General features: G+C 39.5%; 1 protein-coding gene across 1 annotated transcript in view; it reads left to right on the top strand.

Annotated features, from left to right (window-relative positions):
- grik3 (glutamate ionotropic receptor kainate type subunit 3) overlaps positions 1-21,060 on the top strand; it is a 145,240-nt gene that overhangs the window by 98,686 nt on the left and 25,494 nt on the right. The window contains 2 exon segments of the mRNA XM_061674081.1: positions 3,567-3,680; positions 10,366-10,569. Of these exon segments, the coding sequence (XP_061530065.1) occupies positions 3,567-3,680; positions 10,366-10,569 (318 nt within the window).

The following is a 21,060-nucleotide window of genomic DNA, read 5'->3' as shown; positions in this document are numbered from 1 at the left end:
AACATGTAAATAACCTTTGCTCTGATTGGATTGCTCAATTTCCCCAATTTAAATATGGGCAACAGCTTGGCTCTGATTTGTCTATAACACAGCATCTACTGGTGTCCATAAACTTGGGCTCGGCCAAGCCTTCGTAGCGACATTGCGTTCTTCATATCTTACTATCATTGTGAAGCAATTGTCGGCCCACTAATAGGAAACGTGATTTGAAAGGGGACCTTGGTGAAAATGAAAAGAGACTGGAATATTTTGAAGTTGGCCTCGTCATCCTCTCCCATTCATTGGAATTGAACCAGCCGTGACGAGCATCGCTGGCGACAATGAATGCAAGTTTCGCTATTTCATCCACAGTTATATAAAAAAATATAAATATAGTGAAGTATTTTTGTAAAACACAACCTATGTATACCTATATATATATATGGCTGAGATTGGCTCCATTAAAACCCGTAAATACCGTGTTGGTGTTCAGCTGAGTCGAGTAGCTGGGTACCCACCAATTGTCAAACCTACGTCAATAGCACGGCGATTTCAAATCATTATCGTTTACGCTCCCTGGTTCACCTTCTTCCATCTCGCTGCTGTCCCTGTTTCCTGTCCCCAACAACTCAATCAATCAAGAGCTAAACTGCAGTTGACTTTACCTCTATAGCAATTGCACTATACGGAATTAACATGACCAGTCTTGATTCGATTTTGAATAGTTGGAATTTTCATTCAACATATCCGTGACAAGATTGTGATTGTGAGCCAAAACGACAGGCAGAGATATCTGTAATTCTGTTTGCCCAGACAAATCTGAATTACAGATATCTGCAATGTCATTTTGCCCAGTTAAAACCTAATGCAAGATATCTGAAAAGAGACATGTAGATATCTCAAACTGAGGTGAATTAAATATATCTTGAACTGGAATTATGACTAAATTAAAACAACGTTGTCCATATCTTAATCTCACACATCTGTAATTTCACTTGCAGAGTTCCATAACTCACATAGCGGATAATCTGCTGAATTGAAGAAACCCCATACACATAAACAGCAAACGTGACATAATTTGTCCGAGCCAAAACGACAGATATCATAAATGACAATTGTGGATAGGAAGAATGTATTTGCGCATATCTGAAATGTTCTTTTTGACTTGTCTAAACAAAAGTTTGAAAAAAATATGCTTATTTTGACAAAGTAATGAACAGAAAGTACAGATATATATTTTCAAATGTCATAAAAGTAAATACTGAAGTCAAGTACAGCGCTCTGAAAAATCTACTAAACTATTTGTACTTTGGGACTTCCCACCACTGTATGTCACTGACATTGTATCAAGACACCTGCGGTTTTAATTTGTGGGAAAAATGGCATGATGTTGTTTTCGCAAACTATCAGAAAAAGCCAGTTTCCCTCTTGGTGGGCAACAAATAATGCTAAGTTGACACTTATAATTTACTTCCGTAACAAGGAACTAAATTGGCGCTTCCTCGAAATGCAAGTGGATCATAAAGCAAATTGGATTTGGGCACATTAGGGTGTTAATTGCCGCCTCGCTTAATGATAATTTGAGGTGATGCCCAAAATGCAGTTTGATGCTTGTGGGCTGTATAAACACAATACATGGAACAAAAAATTTGTCTGTGTTGAAGTAAAAGCTTCTTATGTTCTTTTATCATTCGTGAAGGCAAAGCACCCTCCGGACTGTAACAGCCTCAAACTACTAGAAAGGCTTTCATACATTATGAATATATGAAATAGGGATAAGTCCCATTATGATCTGCTCAAGTAGTCCCTAAAGGCTCAAGACGATATAATAGCGGAAGCTTTTCATCAAGTAACCCTTCTGTTGGAGGAAGGCATGGCGGGGGGTTGGGGAAATACCGGCTTTGAACCGATTCTCGTCAGCATCTTCATCTCGCGTACGGTCATCTGAATAGAAGCAAGCCCTGACATTATTTGATGAAGCATCAACATCTCCGCCAGCATGTTTCCGTTTCCCCTTCCATCTTGTTCCTGCCGTGGAATCGGCTTTAGCCTGTTAGGGTGTGGACTTTTCTCAGCTAATCCCTTGTAATTGAATATTACCCCGAGTTTGAGCTCACGCCGGAATTACGATCAGGTCTTAGCAGTGGGGCCTCGTCATTTTCACTCAAGACGGGATTTTCAGGTTGGGGGTTGGAGGGGGGGGGGGGGGGGGGGGGGGAGATAAACGCAGTCTTGTTGCTAATCATGTGAAATGACGAAATAGTAATTTGGCACAATGACAAAATAATTTCCATAAAGCTATTTGCAGTTTCTTTCTCTCATGTAGTTCTCTTTTGTCAGGAGCCTTTTCATAATAGTTGTTAACAGCAGGCGCCAGGGTACTTCTGGCTGTCAGAAAGTGAATGACTTCTGCTGACTTGAACAGAAGACTATGAAAAAGAATTGTTATGTTTGGGGGATGCACCACCAGATATACCCCAAAAGACTTAAATTATTCTTAAATTTATTTCCCCAAACATCTAAATTAATCCAAGAACCTGTGGGTGAGGAGGATAAATTGAGTGGAATCGTAAATACAGTAGTTGTACGGAGAAGATCACAAGACTGTCTAGTGTCAGTGTCATAGCCAATTCTAAATGGACAGACTGAGAACCAATAGCCATATGCATTTTTCTCAGAACATGAGTAACGATGTTAGATTCTGTTGAGTGACTCACTTGCTTACGGCTAAAAACATTGAATTAAAAAATATGAAAAATACATGAGTTACGTTAGTCAGAGCAATTCGCTTGATGATGCCATTTCTGCTGAGTCATGTAGTTCTTCCTCTTGATGGCTGAAAAGGTTATAGTAACAGTGTTGCTTACATCTATGTTGAGAGACAAGATAATAATGATAATTAAGATAATTAAAAAGCATAACTAAAGTGGAACCTTGGGTTACGAATTTAATTTGTTCTGAGACTCCGTTGTTAAATTGGCTGACAAAATGTCCTCCAATTGTGGAATTAGTTGTTATAAACCATCCATCCATCCATTTTCTGAGCCGCTTCTCCTCACTAGGGTCGCGGGCGTGCTGGAGCCTATCCCAGCTGTCATCGGGCAGGAGGCGGGGTACATCCTGAACTGGTTGCCAGCCAATCGCAGGGCACATAGAAACAAACAACCATTTGCACTCATAGTCACGCCTACGGGCAATTTAGAGTCTCCAATTAATGCATGTTTTTGGGATGTGGGAGGAAACCGGAGTGGCTGGAGAAAACCCACGCAGGCACAGGGAGAACATGCAAACTCCACACAGGCGGGGCTGGGGATTGAACCCCGGTCCTCAGGACTGTGAGGCAGACGCTCTAACCAGTCGCCCACCGTGCCGCCGATTGTTATTATTGTTATAAACCAATACAAGTTTAATATTTGTATTCATGAATTTGATCACAACATAACTACACTGTTCTTTTCAATACAGCACACTGTTATAAATTAAGATAGGCAATCATCTCATGATGCTGCTAATGGTGGACTTAGTTGCACTGAGGTTGCGGTGCACGGCGAGGATGCTCCCCGGCTCACGCTTTTCATTTGCCGCAGGTCGGCAAGTGGAGTGCATCGGGAGGGCTCAACATCACAGAAGTGCCCAAGCGAAAAGGGATGAACATCACAGATTCGCTGGCCAACCGCTCACTGGTCATCACCACCATCCTCGTAAGTGGCACCTTTTCACAACATTTTTGGTCAAAAACTCATTGCACGCCATGGATATGTTTGTTTATTTGTTTATCTTGCTTGAACAAAAGTCACAACCAAATTTTGCAAAATTTCTGTAAATTCTGTTGTTCAGTGATTCTTAATGTGTGGCTTCAAAAAAAAGAAACTGCCAAAGTTAAACGTTGTTTTTTAAATTCATATGCATAAGCACAGTGTTAATATTCCAACTGTGCATAATGTTACAGTGGCTTACAATAATATAAAATATACTTTTTTAAGAATGAAATCTTTGTCTACTGTATTTTAGTATTGGTCATGATGGGGTACTTGGAGTGCTAAACATTATTTTAGGTATTACTTGGTGTAAAAAGTTTGACATGCATTGTTCTAGTCATGGGTAAGCATCATATTTGGAGCCCGCATCAAGGCAAAAGAACACTCACAATAATAATAATAATTATTATTATTATTATCCATTTTTAGGCACCTTTCTGGGAACTCGAGGGCACCGGATAAAGCGTAAAAACAGAGACGCAACAACAACAAAACAAAGAAATATAAATACACATTGCGAACTGTTCTTTGCATTACCAATATGTTGTCGAAATGCTTCCATAACCAGCGTCTAAAAAGAAGTACTTTACTAAAGTTAACTAGCAAAGGCTAACTAGCGTTACAGTTACTTTATGTTCTTGTTCTGTGAATTTTCGTGTGGAATAGCCTTATGGAACATGACAAATACATAAATGGAAAGGCTTTCCAGCTGTAATTTTGTTAGACTAGCAATGCATGTCATAACAGGAATTTCTTAGAAAACAAGGCAGTATTGTTACAGTTTGTGGTACAGATTTAAAAAAAAAAAAAATCTAGCTTGCTAACACACATTAAAATAAAATAGTCGCAGCTCCTAGGTTGCATAATATCGAGCAAATAGTACGTTATTGAGCATGACCTAACAAGTCAAAGTTCCCATTCAATCTCAATCTTTATTTAGATCGTACTTTTCATACATGCAATGCAATCCCCAAAAATGACTTAAAATCAACACCTCCAACCATTTATCCGCAGCTTATTCTTAAAAACAAGTATTCTCTGCAGCTCTGAGGTTCTCTAGCATGCTGTTCCACCGAGGGGGGCCATAAAACTGAAACGATGCCTCACCATGAGTGTATGTCCTGACATTTGGAATGGTTAAAAGGTCACTACCACATGATCTCAGTGCTCGTGAGGGTTCATACGGTAAAAGGACTTCTGAGAGATAAGAAGGCCCAAGACCATTAAGACGTTTAAAACCCAATAAAGAACCTTCAAATCGATCCTAAAACACATGGGGAGCCAATGCCGTGATTTTAAAATCAGTGTAATATGTTCCCGCTTTTCGGTATTCGTCAGCACACGTGCCGCAGAATTCTGTAGTAATTGTAAACATGCAATGCTCTTTGACCAGACCGAGAGAGAAAGGGGCGGACTCTGGCTATATTCTTCAAGTGATAAAAAAATATTTTTGTCAAATTTTGAATGTGTGGGATAAAAGTGAGCTCAGAGTGGAAAAGAACTCCCAGATTTTTCACTTGGATGAGGGATTCAAGGATAATGTTCGCACTTTAGTTCAAAACATCAGTTTTGTCCTGGTTAAGCTGGAGAAAGTTCTCTCCCCTCCAGGATTTGAAGTAAAAAATACAGTTAAAAAGAGTATCCATTGGACTGGTGTCATCCGGAGACACAGGAGATGTACAGCTGCGTGTCATCAGCATAACTGTTGAAGCTCACTCCGTGTCTCCTGATGACGCTGACAAAGGGGAGCATATACTGACCTAAAATTGAACCCTGAGGCACACCACATGGTACTTTGTAGACTTTCAAACAGTAGGTATCTCAACTTAAATTTTATGTAGAGTACCAGAGAAGCCAACCAGATGTTTTAGTGTATTTAAAAGAACAGATTAGAGCGGTCTACTGCATCAAAGGCGGTGCTTAGATCCAGCAGAACCAACATAGTTATTTTTTGGCAATCAAGATTGTTTCTATCCATCCATCCATCCATCCATCCATTTTCTGAGCCGCTTCTCCTCACAAGGGTCGCGGGTGTGCTGGAGCCTATCCCAGCTATCATCGGGCAGGAGACGGGGTACACCCTGAACTGGTGGCCAGCCCATCGCAGGGCACATACAAACAAACAACCATTCACACTCACTGAAACCAGACTGATACTTTTCAAAAATATTACAATTAGCTAAAAAGTTAACTATTTGAATAAAAATAAGTCTTTCTAAGATTTTGCTTAAAAATGGCAAGTTTGATACTGAGCGGTAGTTATTGAGATTGGTAAAATCCAAATTGCTCTTCTACAGAATGGGACTTACCACTCACTGCTGCTTTAAAAGCCACAGGGAAGGCACCCGTCTGAAAAGAGCCATTCATAATGCTTAAAAGGTGATCGTGGAACTGTTCGAAAAATGTTAAAATGTTCAATGTTAAAAACTGGCATTGGGATACTCTCCTGAAAACTTGGTAGGGCTCACTGTGGAGAAAACTTTGTCAAGTGTCTCAGCATTTACCAGGGCAAAACTGTCCAGTGTTTCCTCAGGTCAAGACAGACACTAAGATATAGTTAAAACCATGTCATGATTACATAAAATATTGCATCTGATAATGTCAATCTCACCTCTGAATTGGGCAGGAAAAGTCTCATAAAGGGAGTTTGTCGGTGTTAAGGGAAAACTGTTAAAAATTGAGTAATACATTAATTAATAGTTGCATTTGACTGTAACGTTTGTATACCTGAGCAAATGTAATCACATTTGATTGGGTGTGATGTACAATATGACAAACCTAGTGTCATGAACACGCCAACAAGTCGTACATCAAGTATGCTCTGGTCTGCTCCCAGTGTGGGCCGAGCGGACCTGAACAGCGAATCTGTTTTGGCTTTTGATGCTGCACATACAGTATATTTTATCTTCGCTGTTAAAAATGACAACGGAATGGAAAAAAAAAACATTGATATAAAAGTCTGAAGTTAACAAACCTGCTATACTGATTTCAACCAAAATTAGTCAAGGCTCATTTGAGTTGTTAACGTTTATCCGTGACAAGCAGAGAGAGTTACTGGGGCTCCATGAACTCTTTGTAAGACTCCATAATAACATGTTCTTGCAGAAAAGAACAAGACGATCCCTCCCCCGGCTTAATGTTGCATTCCTTTTGTCCGTCTTTTATTGTGCTTTTGCTTCACGCGACTGTATGTTCTGGCTGAAATAGACCTATCAGGGAGGTGCTGGCACAGATGTCCCAGTGAACCTCTTTAGGACGCATCTACGTGCCATGATAAATACATCATCATGCCCCGCCCGAATACGGTCATTACAAGAAGCAGTCAATTTCATTAAAAAACAACACACAAAAAACACCTTGGTTTTGTCATACGATTGTCCAGAAAAGGCCCCTCTGAAAGCTACTTCTGTTTGACCCAGTTTTGTATCCATTCTGTCCATATTTGGCTAAGACCGCCTCCTTTTGTGTAATTGGTTGCTTCTCTGTAGAAGACCCACTTGTGAGAGCACGTCTTTATTATGTTGACTGGGCTGGCTCGGGGAGCGGAAAGGGAAGGCAGAGATCTTCGCTAGATAAGCTCGAGAAATTCGAATGACCTGATTTCAGGCCTCTCGGCAGAAAAACGTCTGGGACCCAGGAGTGCGTGCGCGATATTAATTCAGTATTTCACATGTTGACTGAGGAACCACAGAAACAATATTACATCCCAAATAATAGAAAAGGTTGGTTTGGAAAAATATGGGCCCTTTAATATTACATCATGAGCTATTAAACAAGTAACAAACCTGCTCTTTGTAACACATCGAAGTGAGGCTTGAAAACAACGTCCAGTAGTTGACTTTGATCATTCTCCTCTTTTGTTGGACCAAGTTCCTCCTCGTACTCTTCAATCTTTCAAAAACTACAAATATTTATTTGACGGCCGTACTTGGTCATTCGGCAAAACTCTCAGCATTTCTACTGTACACAATTTCACACAAAAATCACATCCACAACATTTTACAATCACACTTGATATCTGCTGAGCGATGTGTTGATCATAAATGCAGATCGATTCAGTTGGATCGTAGCTATTTTTTTTAAGGATTAAACCACACACACAAAAATAAAAAATTGCAAAACAAAATTATGCTATAATAATAAAAAAGTTTTGCAAATATGTGGAAAAAAAGTTTGGAATATAATGAGTAAAAAGTCAGAATTATCATTTGAGTCAATGTAAACACTTCCACACAAAGATCACTGTCACTCATTCTTTCTAGGGGCCTGCTATTAATTAACTGCATGGGTCATATAAATTACAAAGAAATCACAAAAGTTGCAAGAATTAAGTCCATTGAATTAGTCGACAAATGTCGTAATGCTCAAAAATAAGGAATATACTACAGTAAAATGTAATATTTTTACCATCAAGTCTGTTATCAGAATAAACCAAATTACAATAAAAAAGACACAATTTACGAGAATGTCTTCATTTAAACAAGCACGAAAAAAATTGTACCCTTACAAAATGAATACATTTTAAAAAAAAAACGTATTACACAACTGTCAAATCAAAAGTATAAAATTAGTAAATTACGAGAAAAATGTTGGAGTGAAATGTTTTATAAAAGGGTAAAAATTGGTCTAAACTGAAGCTCATATTTAGAGAACAAAGTTATAATGTTACAAGGAGGTCTGTTACGAGAATAAAAAATGATGGTATGAAAACCCCTAACCTTACGACAATAAAGTGGCAATTTCGAAGAAGTATAACACAAAACTCAAGTGAATAGTACACAATTAGCAAAATTACAAGAAAAATGTCAGGGGTGTATGTGTTATGAATGTGTCAAAATTATAGTAATAAAGCAAATGTTTCCCTGCATTTTCAATACTTCCAACAAGTCATTAGTTCAAGGTCGTGAAACAATCTAGTTTCAATTTGCAGGGGAAAATCTTCGACTTTGATATCAATCTCCCATCTTTGCATAATGACATTGCTGCAATCCGCCGCCGCTGATGCGTGAACGAGTCGGCTGACAGTTTTATAGCAATAACTTTGTCGATGAGATTAAGCCACTTAATACGTTTTCTCCCCTTACATTAATTGTTTGCACTCCATTGCCTGTAATGTCTCCGCATGGGCCCACCTCCCTCCTCTCGGCCCGCCGTGTGCGCCCATGCTGTGTGCCGAGACGGCGACTGCTACAAACGGTTTGATTTGAGTCCAAACCATGGGGGAATAACAAGAATTGGAAGGCTCCGAAGCAGATGGTAATGACTTCCCTCAACATCCCCAAAACTTTTTTGATCAACTTAATTGGACAACTTGGGCGAAGTTTGAGGCAAAAAGCGCTGGCTGCCGCCCACTCTCTAAATGCATTGTCATCAAGTATTCACACCTTATTTGTTTTAGAGCGAGGCCCTAATTGCAGTGCCCCAACGGCTTTAGATTTTGATGGCTAACATAACATAAAGGTGGTATGCTTTTCTAAGCAAAACTCTCTACTTAAGGAATAAATACTTGAGAGGCATGCATTTACAGTACAGGTAGGAAAAATGCCCCAAGCAACAACAAGCAGGAAGCAGCGCTTTACCAGGGATTAAATCCAACATCTGCTGATGCTGTTGCATTCCACACTTCAGGCCGTATGCATCTGCAAAAGATTTCCGATCAAGTATTAAAAAGTGAAAGTTTGATTTATGATTGTTAAAGTGTCTCATTACTTCTGGTCCATTAGAAAAATGGGAGGCACATATACCAACTGTTGTAATTCCTCCACTGTTCATTTGGATGTAAATACGCGCAATTTAAAGCAAAAAGTCTGTACATCTTGTTCATTTTATTTAAAGTTTGTTTTGGTGGTGTTTAGAGCCAAAATGATGAGAATCGTTTCCATGTTCCAGTATTTATGGACCTGATTGTATGTTTTGTGGGAAACCATAATCAATTGTTTAAAAAAACTTTACCTTTGAGACCCACTTCCAAATGTTGTCATTTTCAGGCTCCAATAATGTCAATGTCATGCAAATGGCTAAAAGAACACATTTTGTATCTTTGTTTTCACCTTCATGACAGAAGGACTCACTTGTCTTTTGAGGTCAGTTTGTAAATTATACATGCATATGCTGTATACTGTAACTATTGCAGGAAACATTTTCCATTATAGGTTAATTTGCCTAAATGTCATCAACATAGGCATGTTCCATTTAATTGCCGCATTCTGTTCCTAATCAACCTGTTCTTTCACTGCCCAAATTATGAGCAGCCATGCAGGATATTACAGGCTAGTAAAGAGTGTCAGAGAGTACCTGACCATAAAATGAACCAGGTACAGTATATAGGTCAAGGCATAGCAGTGTGACAGGAGGCTGAGTTAGTAGCAAAAACTCACAACTGGAGAACACAAGGCATCGCATTGCAATTCAAATGAGTTTTATTGGCATCCGCTAATCCATCACTGTTAAAAACGCCTGAACGATTTTTCCATATTCAAATTCCCAACTCGATTCCACTGTCGCTACCTGTTAAGTGCAACAGCGACACGCGCTCGGATCCTTTGGCGTCAATTAGGCGAATGTGCTGAACTGAATTGTAAAGGGCAACCTCGCCAATCGCCATGGCTTCTTTTCTTCTGATGTGCAGGAGGAGCCATACGTCATGCTTAAGAAGTCTGACAAGGCACTCGTCGGGAACGACCGCTTTGAAGGCTTCTGCGTCGACTTGCTCAAGGAGCTCGCCTCCGTGCTGGGCTTCTCGTATGAGATCCGATTGGTGCCCGACGGAAAGTACGGCTCCCAGGACGACAAGGGCCAGTGGAACGGCATGATACGCGAACTCATTGAACACGTAAGTGCTACATCCATGTTGTCCTTCAACTTTTTCCATCAAAGACAACAATCCTATAGAAAGAGCATTTGCTTTCTATAATGCTCTAAGTGGCCACCTGATGGCGCCAAAACCCTGTCAAATAGGAAAGTAGTAACTGGTGTCAAGGGATTATGGTAAAGTGTAGAGGTGCAACAATAAACGATTAAGCGACAATTAACCAGCTTGTTGTACAAAAATGTATTACTTGAAGCACATAACATAATAACTGCCCATAAGATAGTAACAGCCCGTAACGTAATACATCTGCCCTTTTTAAATGTAATAGGCCCATAACGTAATAAAAGTCCTGAACCTATAATGTCCACTAGAGTTGAAACCATCCATCCATTTTCTGAGCCGCTTAGCGTCACTAGGGTCGCGGGCGTGCTGGAGCCTATCCCAGCTGTCATCGGGCAGGAGGCGGGGTACACCCTGAACTGGTTGCCAGCCAATCGCAGGGCACATACAAACAGACAACCATTCGCACTCACAGTCACGCCTACGGGCAATTTAGAGTCTCCAATTCATGCATGTTTTTGGGATGTGGGAGGAAACCGGAGTGCCTGGAGAAAACCCACGCAGGCACGCGGAGAACATGCAAACTCCACACAGGCGGGGACGGGGATTGAACCCTGCACCTCAGAACTGTGAGGCTGACGCTCTAACCAGTCGGCCACTGTGCCGCCAGTTGAAACCATACATAAACAATTTAAAAAGATACATCAGCTTTTTGTCCTGTTTTAGGTCAACTGGGATTACCAAATGTACATATATTTGCTAAATGCCGGAATAATAAGAGAATTGATTTTCTAGACAATTTTTCATTACTTTCTTCAAAGTCAGAAATTTACATACAATAAGATTACTATGCCTTCAAACACCTATCAATGCTGTGTACTGCAATTTGGGGAAAACCCAGATGATGTCATGTATTTGGAAGCCCCTGATAGGGTTTATTGAGCAATTTTAAGTTAATTAGAGACACGACTGTGGATGTATTTGAAGGCACACGTAAACATGCAGCTTCTTTGTGTAAAATCGTGGAAATAAAGTTAAAAAGAAATAGCTAAGACATCAGGAAGAGAATTGTGGGCTTGCACAAGCCTGGTTCATCCTTTAGTGGAATTTCCAAATGCGTAAAGGTGCCACGTTCATCTGGTCAAACAATTATATGCAAGTATAATCACCATGGGAATGTCCAGGCATCATACTGCCCAGAAAGGAGACAGGTTCTGTGTCCCAGAGAGGAACGTACTTTGATCCTAGATGTGCATGTCAACCCGAGAACAAAAGCAAAAGACCTTGTGAAGATGCTGGCTGAAGCTGGTAAGAGTGTGCCATTATCCACAGTGAAACAAGCACTGTACCGACATGGGTTGAGAGCCACTCTGCCAGGAAGAAGCCATGACTCCAAAAGAAACTTCAAAAAGTCAGATTACACTTTCCACATGCACACAGGGACAAAGACTTTCATTTTTGGAGACATGTCCTGTGGTCTGACGAAACTTTGGATTGGATTGTTTGACTATAATGAGCATCGTTATGTTTGGAGGAAAAAGAGGGAAGTTTGCAAGCCTGAGAAACACAATCCTCACTTTGAAATACAGACGTGGCAGGATCATTTTGTGAGATTGTTTTGCTACAGGAGGGACTTGTGCACTTCACAAAATAGAAGGCATCATGAGGAAAGAACATTATGTGGAAATACTGAAGCAACATTTTACAACATCAGCCAGGAAGTTAAAGCTTGGCCACAAATGGTTATTCCAAATGGACAATGACCTGAAGCATATGGCCAAACCGGTTACAAAATTGCTTCAAGGTGACAAAGTCAGTGTTTTAGAGTGACCATCGCAAAGCCCTGATCTCAATCTTATTGATCATTTATGGGCAGACCTGAAAAGGCATCTGCGAGCAAGGTGGCCTACAAACTTGGCTGAGTTACACCAGTTCTGTCAAGAGGAAGGGGCCAAAATTCTTGCCAACTATTGTGAGAAGCTTGTGGAAGGATATTCAAATTTAAAGGCAGTGGTACCAAACACAAATGACATGCATGTAAACTTCTGACTGAGTAAGTAATGAAAATGTTTGTCTTTGTTTGATTATTCTGGCATTTAGCAAATATAAATATTTTGGTAATCCTAATGGACCTAAAACAGGAAAGGTTTAGTCTGATTCCATGTCAGACAGTGAATAAAAAAAATCATATCTATCTTTTTATTTAGTGTATGTAACCATTTGGTTTTGGAGTAGAGATTATGCTAATCATCAATTTGTATTGACAAATACATGGAGAGAGGGAGAGTGATAGAGACAGACACAGACGGAGAGAGTATGAACTTTCACTACTATATCCAAAAATAAAAAGTTAAATAAAGTGTTATTAGTATATTCTTACGGTAGTAGGCTCAGTTATTACATTTGCAAATAATATTTTTTTTACCAGGCCAATAATGTAATAGCCAAAAGTTATTACGTTATAGTGTAGGTCCAGGACTTTTCTTACGTTGTCGGTCAGTAATTACGTTACGGGTCTATTATATTTTAAAAAGAGCAAATTTATTTTGTTATGGGCCGTTATTAAGTTACGGGCTTCTTCAGGGTGCTTTAGCTGCACCGTTTAAATGTCAACAGTGCTTTGGTAGTAGTCATTTGTGAACGAGACTAGTTGCTTATTTCCAAACATCTCAATACTCGAGGTGCAACAATTATTCAACAACTAATTTAGTATCAAATTTTATCAACAGCTATTTTTATAATTGATTAATCGTTTAGAGACCTTATTTAACTTATAGTTGTCCAAATCCTTTGAATGTCAGCCTCTCAACAGTAAATATCCTCAGATTTCTGTAGTTCTACATGAAAGCAATCCAATGAATGTTTAATAAATAAATAAAAGGCATTTGCAAACATCTGCTTCTACAACGTACTTTGGAAAACAATGCTAAACATTTTTACCCATTTTCTGTTTTTTTTTTTTTAACAGACCAAACCAGTAAGTGAATCATAATCAATCTACGTTTATGTATTTTCTGCACTGTCAATTTGAAATCATGGCCTGTTGTTTAAATAAAAGGATGGAAATAAATATATTTTTTTGTAAGATTCATCGATTACTTGAAAAATAATCAGCCAATTAATCGATGATTAAAATGATTTCTAATTGTATCTAGTGAAAGTGATCTAGTGAAGTGATAAATCTCGACTGGAAGATTAACGTCTTTGTATATCGGGGAGTAGTTCAATTTAATCTGGGTTGTTGATGGAAGTTAATAAGTCTTTCACACGTGCGTGTACATGCACACTTATAGTGCATTTCTTTGAAATTAAATCATCTGTAAACCCTTTATTTCTAAGAGTAATTACATAAAATGAGTTTGAAATTATATTAAAGGGTTTGTGTGTGTATAGCGTCCATCCATCCATTTTCTACACCACTTATCCTCACTAGGGTCACGTGTATGTTTTGCACTCACCTTCATACCTATCGGACAACTTGGAGTCTTCAATCAACCTCCCACACATCTTTTTGGGATGTGGGAGGAAACCGGAGTACCCGGAGAAAACCCACGCAGGCACGGGGAGAACAGGCAAACTCCACACAGGCGAGGCCGGATTTGAACCCGGTCCTCAGAACTGTGAAATGGATGTGCCCAAGTCCCCCTTTCCACCTCACATCTATTTTACACTTGTTTTAAAAGTATGTTTTAATTGGTTTGAATGTGTTTACAGGTTTAGGGCTAATTATTTTTTGTTCAAATCAGAATCAGAATCAGAATCATCTTTATTTGCCAAGTATGTCCAAAACACACAAGGAATTTGTCTCCGGTAGTTGGAGCCGCTGTGTTTAAAAAGTGTGTTTTAATTGTTTTGAATGTTTTAATCAATTTAAGTGTTTTAATAAGTAGAAATGTGTTTACACCAGTGTGCGGGAGAAGTAAAACTATTTTTAAAAATGTATATGGTCTCTCCATATTCCACATTTTAGAAGGTATTTCCCATGATAAATGGGTTTTCACAAGAAAATGCTTTTATATGTGGAAGTGGTATTATTTTCTCTTTTTTTATTGGCTACTCCATAAACATCTAAAATCCCTCATCACAGCCATTGTACCCCACAAAAAAAGATCATTTAAATTTTATCTGCACTGTAGATTCAATTCCGCATCAGAGAGAAATAGCTTATAAAACGAAATTTCCTCGAAATCTATGGCAAACTTGATATTGCTGCGTAGTATTGCATGACCCACATAATAGATGGCATCCATCGTCTTGTTGACAATGTGGTCAGCGTCGCAGCTGCCTGTGTCAAAACGAGACTACCTTTGCATTTAAAAAAACAAAAAAAAGCCTCCATTCCAAAGCGATGTAGGCAGTTCTCTGCTGCCATTTCCTAAGTGTCCCCGTCATCAGTGCTCCGTCTTTGTGCTCGGTAGCCCCACTGGGTCAGCACTGTACTCAGCTGAAAACTTGTAATAGCTCAAATGTGAATTAGTGCCTGGAATGGTGTGGCAGGAGTCAATGGCTTTCTCACTGAAAAGGTTGAAGAAAGGTGGGCTACCTATCGCTGCAGCACTTTTTCTCCACGTCAGTTTTTATTTATTTATTTATGTATTTATTTTTGCTACACTCCCATGTTGATAACAGTAACCTTGATGGGGAACAAATGCATGAGAAAAAAGGCTGCAAATGCTGCCAAGGAAAGATTAGATCGCACGACACCATCATTTAACAGCACACAAGCTCTTTTTGTTATAGCTAGCCACTATTTTTCTTGGTATATTATTTTAAAATAGAAAAAAATATATTTGTTCTCACAAAACCCACACAGGTTCGGGGAAAACATGCAAACAAACAACAAAAAAAATACTTTGTGTAATTTCACACCCGAGGAATTTCAGATACCCAATTATGTGCAGCCGATGTTTAAATAGGAATTTTGTGAATTTATACCCACAATAAAATTGTGTCACTGCAGTGCAATAGAAGGTGAATTATAGTGCTTAGTTATTGCTTTTCCCTGCACCTTTTCCACATGACCAAGAGTGCGTGGTATTTTTTTTAGTCTGATCTATTTTGTGGTCTAGTGCTTTCTCCACCACCAGCACCAGCACCCTTGTCTCTACGAACTAAGGCGAACAGAAACAAAAAGCCAAATATCTCACCAACACTAGTGAGGGGCAAAAATGGTAATAAACCTCCTCTACAATAAATCTTTCTTAGTCAAACACCTCAAAGTGGTTTGATTTGGAATAGGCTGCAACTAATGATTGTTTTGATAATCAAATAACGTTTAGATAACGTTTTTAATTAATCAGTGAATCGGATTTTAAAAAAAATAACAATTTCCATCATTCTATTCAAAATGCCAATGCAGAAAACATAAATTGGTTATGATTCAGTTATTGGTTTGGTCCTTAACATCTGTCAGAAAATGGACAAAAATGTTGATTGATTTTCCAAAGTGAAAGCAAATGTGTACAAATGTCTTAATTTGATGAACACACAGAGAAATAGTCTGCTTTCATGGAAGACTAGAGGAAGATGAGAATATTTACTATTGAGAGGCTGAAATTCTGAGGATTTGGACAATTTTTAGTCAAACAAAGTCTCCAAATGATTAATTGATGATCAAAATACTTAATTAAATAAGTTAATTAATTAAATAGTTAACTCAATTAATTTGATAAATGATGAGTTGTCGATTACTCAAATTTGGAATTCAAGAAAAACTTGGAGCTCAAGCTATCATCATGTGTGACTATACGACAAAAAAAAAAAAAAAATACACCGAAGAAAAAACTGATCTCAAGGTTAGATGCGTAGATCTCCAGAAAATTCCGGTCAAATTCCTGTACTCCACTCTCCATTAACTACAATCCCTTTGCTGTAATGTAGCTAGATAAGCTACACGAACAGTTTACAGTATAAAAAGATCACAGCTGTAGATACGAGACGAGGGGGTGCAACAGGGCAATGTAATGCAGATAAAACGGAGCTGTGGCGCTGGGCTCATTCCTCCTTCCTGTCGGAGCGCACACATGCCGTACACTCATCAATCAGTTTCGGAATTATACAACACCGTTCAACTGACTGACAGCTTTTGAAGGGAGCAAGACTATTAGACTCAGATGTACAGTACGCCTTTATTCCTTACAAGAGCTGATCAACATTTGACAGAGCAAGACAGAGAGATGACAGCAACATTGAGATAGACGAAACGGCGGAGTGTTTATGAGACGATTAGCATTGCACAGAAACTTTTTGCGTTGCCACCAAGAACAATGTGAAGAAAAAATATATATATTCGTATTTAATGATCATTATCTTGTTGCAAATCATATGAGCAATCTGAAAATCCATCGATCCATCCATTTTCTGAACCGCTTATCATCAACAAATCATCATCATCATCATCGTGGTTGAGCGAGCTCCTTAGCTCGTTAGCTTGCAGCGGTAATAAACAGTTAACTTTTCCTTAAGTGTCTCTGTTGTGTGGATCTACGCGCGGCACATAATGCAAGGCTGTGGAGTATTGGACGGAGCCAACGCCAGTCCACGAGTCCACTCGCGGCTAATACATACTAGCCGATTCGCGAGTAGCAGGCCACTCGGCAGCGGAGCTGTCCAACCCGTCCGTGCATGGGGCCACAATAGCGATACTATCCCAAATAACACAAAACACTTGAGGGAAGATGCATTTTTCGGGTTGTAGGCAGAGCTTAATGGCTAAGTGTAGTGGTGCGAGAAATGGCTAAGCTATTATTAATAGGTAAGTCGCAATTCCAGCGAACAACCATTGATGGTGCTCGTTATTTATATAGAAGGGTGGGGCCTCATGTCAGAAAGTACTGGATACACACCAACCCATTGTCATCACAGAGCTAGTTTTTAGGCCCACCCAAAAAACCTAGCCAACTGAGTTGTTGAGTTTCACGCTACAGCTCAACAATTCAGTACACATTTTTTTTCAGTCGTGGCACGTTTTCGGGACTTACCTTCAAACTTATTGTCAACCTCTTTTGAACTGAAACTGTTGACTGACATTTTGCAATATTCAGTATCTTAAAATATTTCTACAGGAGGTATTCATTTTCACAGAACTAAAATCTAGCTTTTATTTTTTTTTAAATGTAGTTAATGTCTTTTCTATGTTTACACTTTGCAAAAATCATCCCCACAGGCCAGACTGGACCCCATGACGGGCCGGTTTTGGCCCGCGAGCCGTCCGTTTGACACGTCTGTGCTAAGCGATGCAGCGGGCCTCATTATACAGTATGTGATCCAGTCACAAAAGATGATGACCTCAATCATGCCATGATGCAAAAGCTAATAGTGCACTTGGCACGTCATTTGTTGTTGCCATGGCAATTAATCACGTTGTAGGAAGACACTGGAATTGGATCAGTGAACAGAGACGCCCTTGATTGAAGCCTGAACGGTGAGCTTGAGCAGGACCTCAAAAGTGGGGCAATTAATGGAAATCAGTATTTTAACTTGTACAGGAAACCATTACGCAACATTCTTCCTTTCTTAAATTCACTGCCATTGACAGCTTTAGAAGTCAAATATCCATGTTAACTGGGAAGGCTGGCAGGGAATGAGTTAACTCTAATAAGCTACCTAGTAACTTAATTGAATAAACCTTAATCAGATAAAAGGCGGGACCACATTTCTGAAGCGATGCATGGCACTTTTTAATCTTGAGTCACATTAACACGAAACTGAGCGTGACCTTGGGGTGCCCTTTAATCTACTTATTTTATTGTTTTATTTATTTTATCAAGTATACTGTATATTAACATATACAGTCGGTGATACAGTGGTCCGCACGCCTGCCTTTTAGTTCTGAAGTGGGGGTTGCATCTTCTTCCTCACACGTTCCAAAAACCTGCTTCTTGGGTAATTAAAGACTTAATATTGTCCATCCATCCATCCATTTTCTGGGTCGCGGGCGTGCTGGAGCCTATCCCAGCTATCATCGGGCAGACTTTATATTGTCCATCACTGTAAATATGAGTTTGAATGCTTGTTTGTCTACATGTGTGATAGACTGATGGCGATTTATTAAGCCTGTAACGATGCGGTATCGAAACAGAAAATCGCAATAATCTAAGACATGAACCTGTCGCCTTTGAAATGCCACAACTGCGACACGCCTCTACCAAATCTGAGAGTTTGTGTCTCCAGTCCAGATAGCCATATGAGCTCACTGTGCTACTAAAGTTGATACAATATTATTCTAATGAATTAAACATTAAATTAGAACAAAACGTAAGCATAGACTGAAGATATTATTTTTTGCAGCGAGCCAATGTGACAAAATTTTCCAGTAATGGTCATCTGAGTGCCTTTTGAGCAGTACATTTCCTACAATATTTCACTGAAGTAACAATTGCATGACTCGAGAGACGTTTGACTCCAGATTTGGTCCTAAAACCACACATTTGTAAGCGTTGCTAGACATTTTTCATGTTTTTGCTCATGAGGTCACACAGTTGCCGCAAGCGTTAAGATGTGTCAGTTTGATCCTCATCGGAGGCGGCGGCAAGACGGCCTGACCCGCAGCCGGAGGGCCACGGGTTCAAGTGCCGTACTGGCAAACATGACTGTCCAGCCAAGCCAAAGCTGCCCTTCGGTAAATTACCACCGCACCTCAGCTTTGACTCCCATTGCACTCCGTCATTAGCCCCGTGCGGTGCGTGGCCATATCGTCGTGTGGAGACAAATGTCACTCGTTGGCATTCTTGTGCCAGTAAGAGTGGCTCATCAAATGAATTAAATGTTAAGTGTACATGCGGCGGATTAAAAATGCATGAATCACTGTAACTCCATGATGGTGCGAGGGAGGGAGGTGATCCACAAGGACAACACCGCAAAGCTCGCCATCTGCAATCCCAGATAACGCCAAGCCATGTGGCACGCGACGGGACAGCGTCAGGTTATTTGGCTCATGCTGCATTGGAGCAGTGAGCAGAACAAGTACGTGCATGCATGTGTATTAGTCTATTGGGACGTCTGGAACCGGTCCGGTCCGGTCCAAACTGCATTTTGGCAGAGGAGTACCCACAGATGGACCCGGACACGATGTACAAATTTGAATAGTTTAAGAGAGACAGCAGAGGCTCAGCAGGACCACACCGCCACCTTTCAACCTTCTTGGATGCCACTGTGTCGCCATGACGATGGCCAGAGGCGCAAACGGGTCATAGGACAGAGCACACACGAAAAAATTTACAGGGTCCATATACGTTTTAATGAGGTCAGGTACTTTTCAAGTTTTTCCATAGCTCTATAAAATAAAAAAAAAACATCTATACCCATTCAGTTGGGTGACTAGCTTTCACAACAGCCTCAGCTGTACCAAAGCATAAAATAATAACAATAATACAATCATAAATAACCAAACAAAATGTTCTTTTCCATTCAAAATACACCATCACTCTCTTCACATTGGCAGTTCCCATAGCGGAGGTGCAGAGTTTTATTGCACATGACGGTTTCTGTATCTTTAGTAGCCACTTGGAACAAAAAAAAAAAATATATATATATATATATATATTGTGTATTTTCGAAGTGGATTCAAATTGCAATGTTCGAATTTTATAGTTATTTGGACGCTCTGCATTACATAACAGCTTACTTGTAAATTACTCACATTAATTTCAAAATTTCTCTTTTTGTAGCATACCTAATGCAATTTCAATAGTCCTTTAAAGTACCCAAAATCATTTAATCTATGTTCCCCCAAAAACAATTTTGTTTACACGTTATGGACAACAAAATTCATATCAGTGTGACAGAGTGACAGATTGATTGCTCATGAAGTGCATCTTAGACGCTATTCAAGGTTGTAGGAAGCATTACATTACAGCTGCTGATTAGTGTTTGAAGAACACAATTTACTGGTAAAAGACTGCCTATTCAATTACTGAATGGGTTATCTAAGACCCTAATTCTCAAAAGCATTGTGGTGGGATACGCTACAGAGTGATATTTTATAAAGAAAGCATTATTTCTAAGCTTTGTAGCAGCCTGAAAAACAATTGTTGGGGAAAAGACCTTATGGGATGTGTAAAGAATGACTGTCATTTAATGCTAAATTAACAAAGGTATGTTTTATTTTATAAAAGGTAAAGACATGAGACACCTCTGGCAACTAAAAATATGAAAACCGTCATGTTGTTTGAAGCATACACTGTAGCTGTTAGTAGATGAGAGAAGAGAGAATGAAGTCTCCTTTGACCAGTATGAGGGCGCCGGGCTCATGGATTTCATGATCATAACGTGCATGACATCACTCGCGTTTGCTACAGGCTAAGTTTGAAAGTAAACGAGAAACTGGAGTTGAGTAACAGCTGGAAGTTCCTCCGTTGCTGAGTAACTCACAAACAGGAAGAGTAGTTAAATTTTCCAGTTCCATTTAGTCATCTCTCTCGCTTCACTTTGCTTTTAGGCACCAACTCTCAT

The sequence above is a fragment of the Phycodurus eques genome, chromosome 4 (assembly GCF_024500275.1).
Source record: "Phycodurus eques isolate BA_2022a chromosome 4, UOR_Pequ_1.1, whole genome shotgun sequence".
Lineage (NCBI taxonomy): Eukaryota > Metazoa > Chordata > Actinopteri > Syngnathiformes > Syngnathidae > Phycodurus > Phycodurus eques.
Note: the sequence above shows the minus strand (reverse complement) of the source record. Positions and strands in the feature narration are given on the sequence as shown.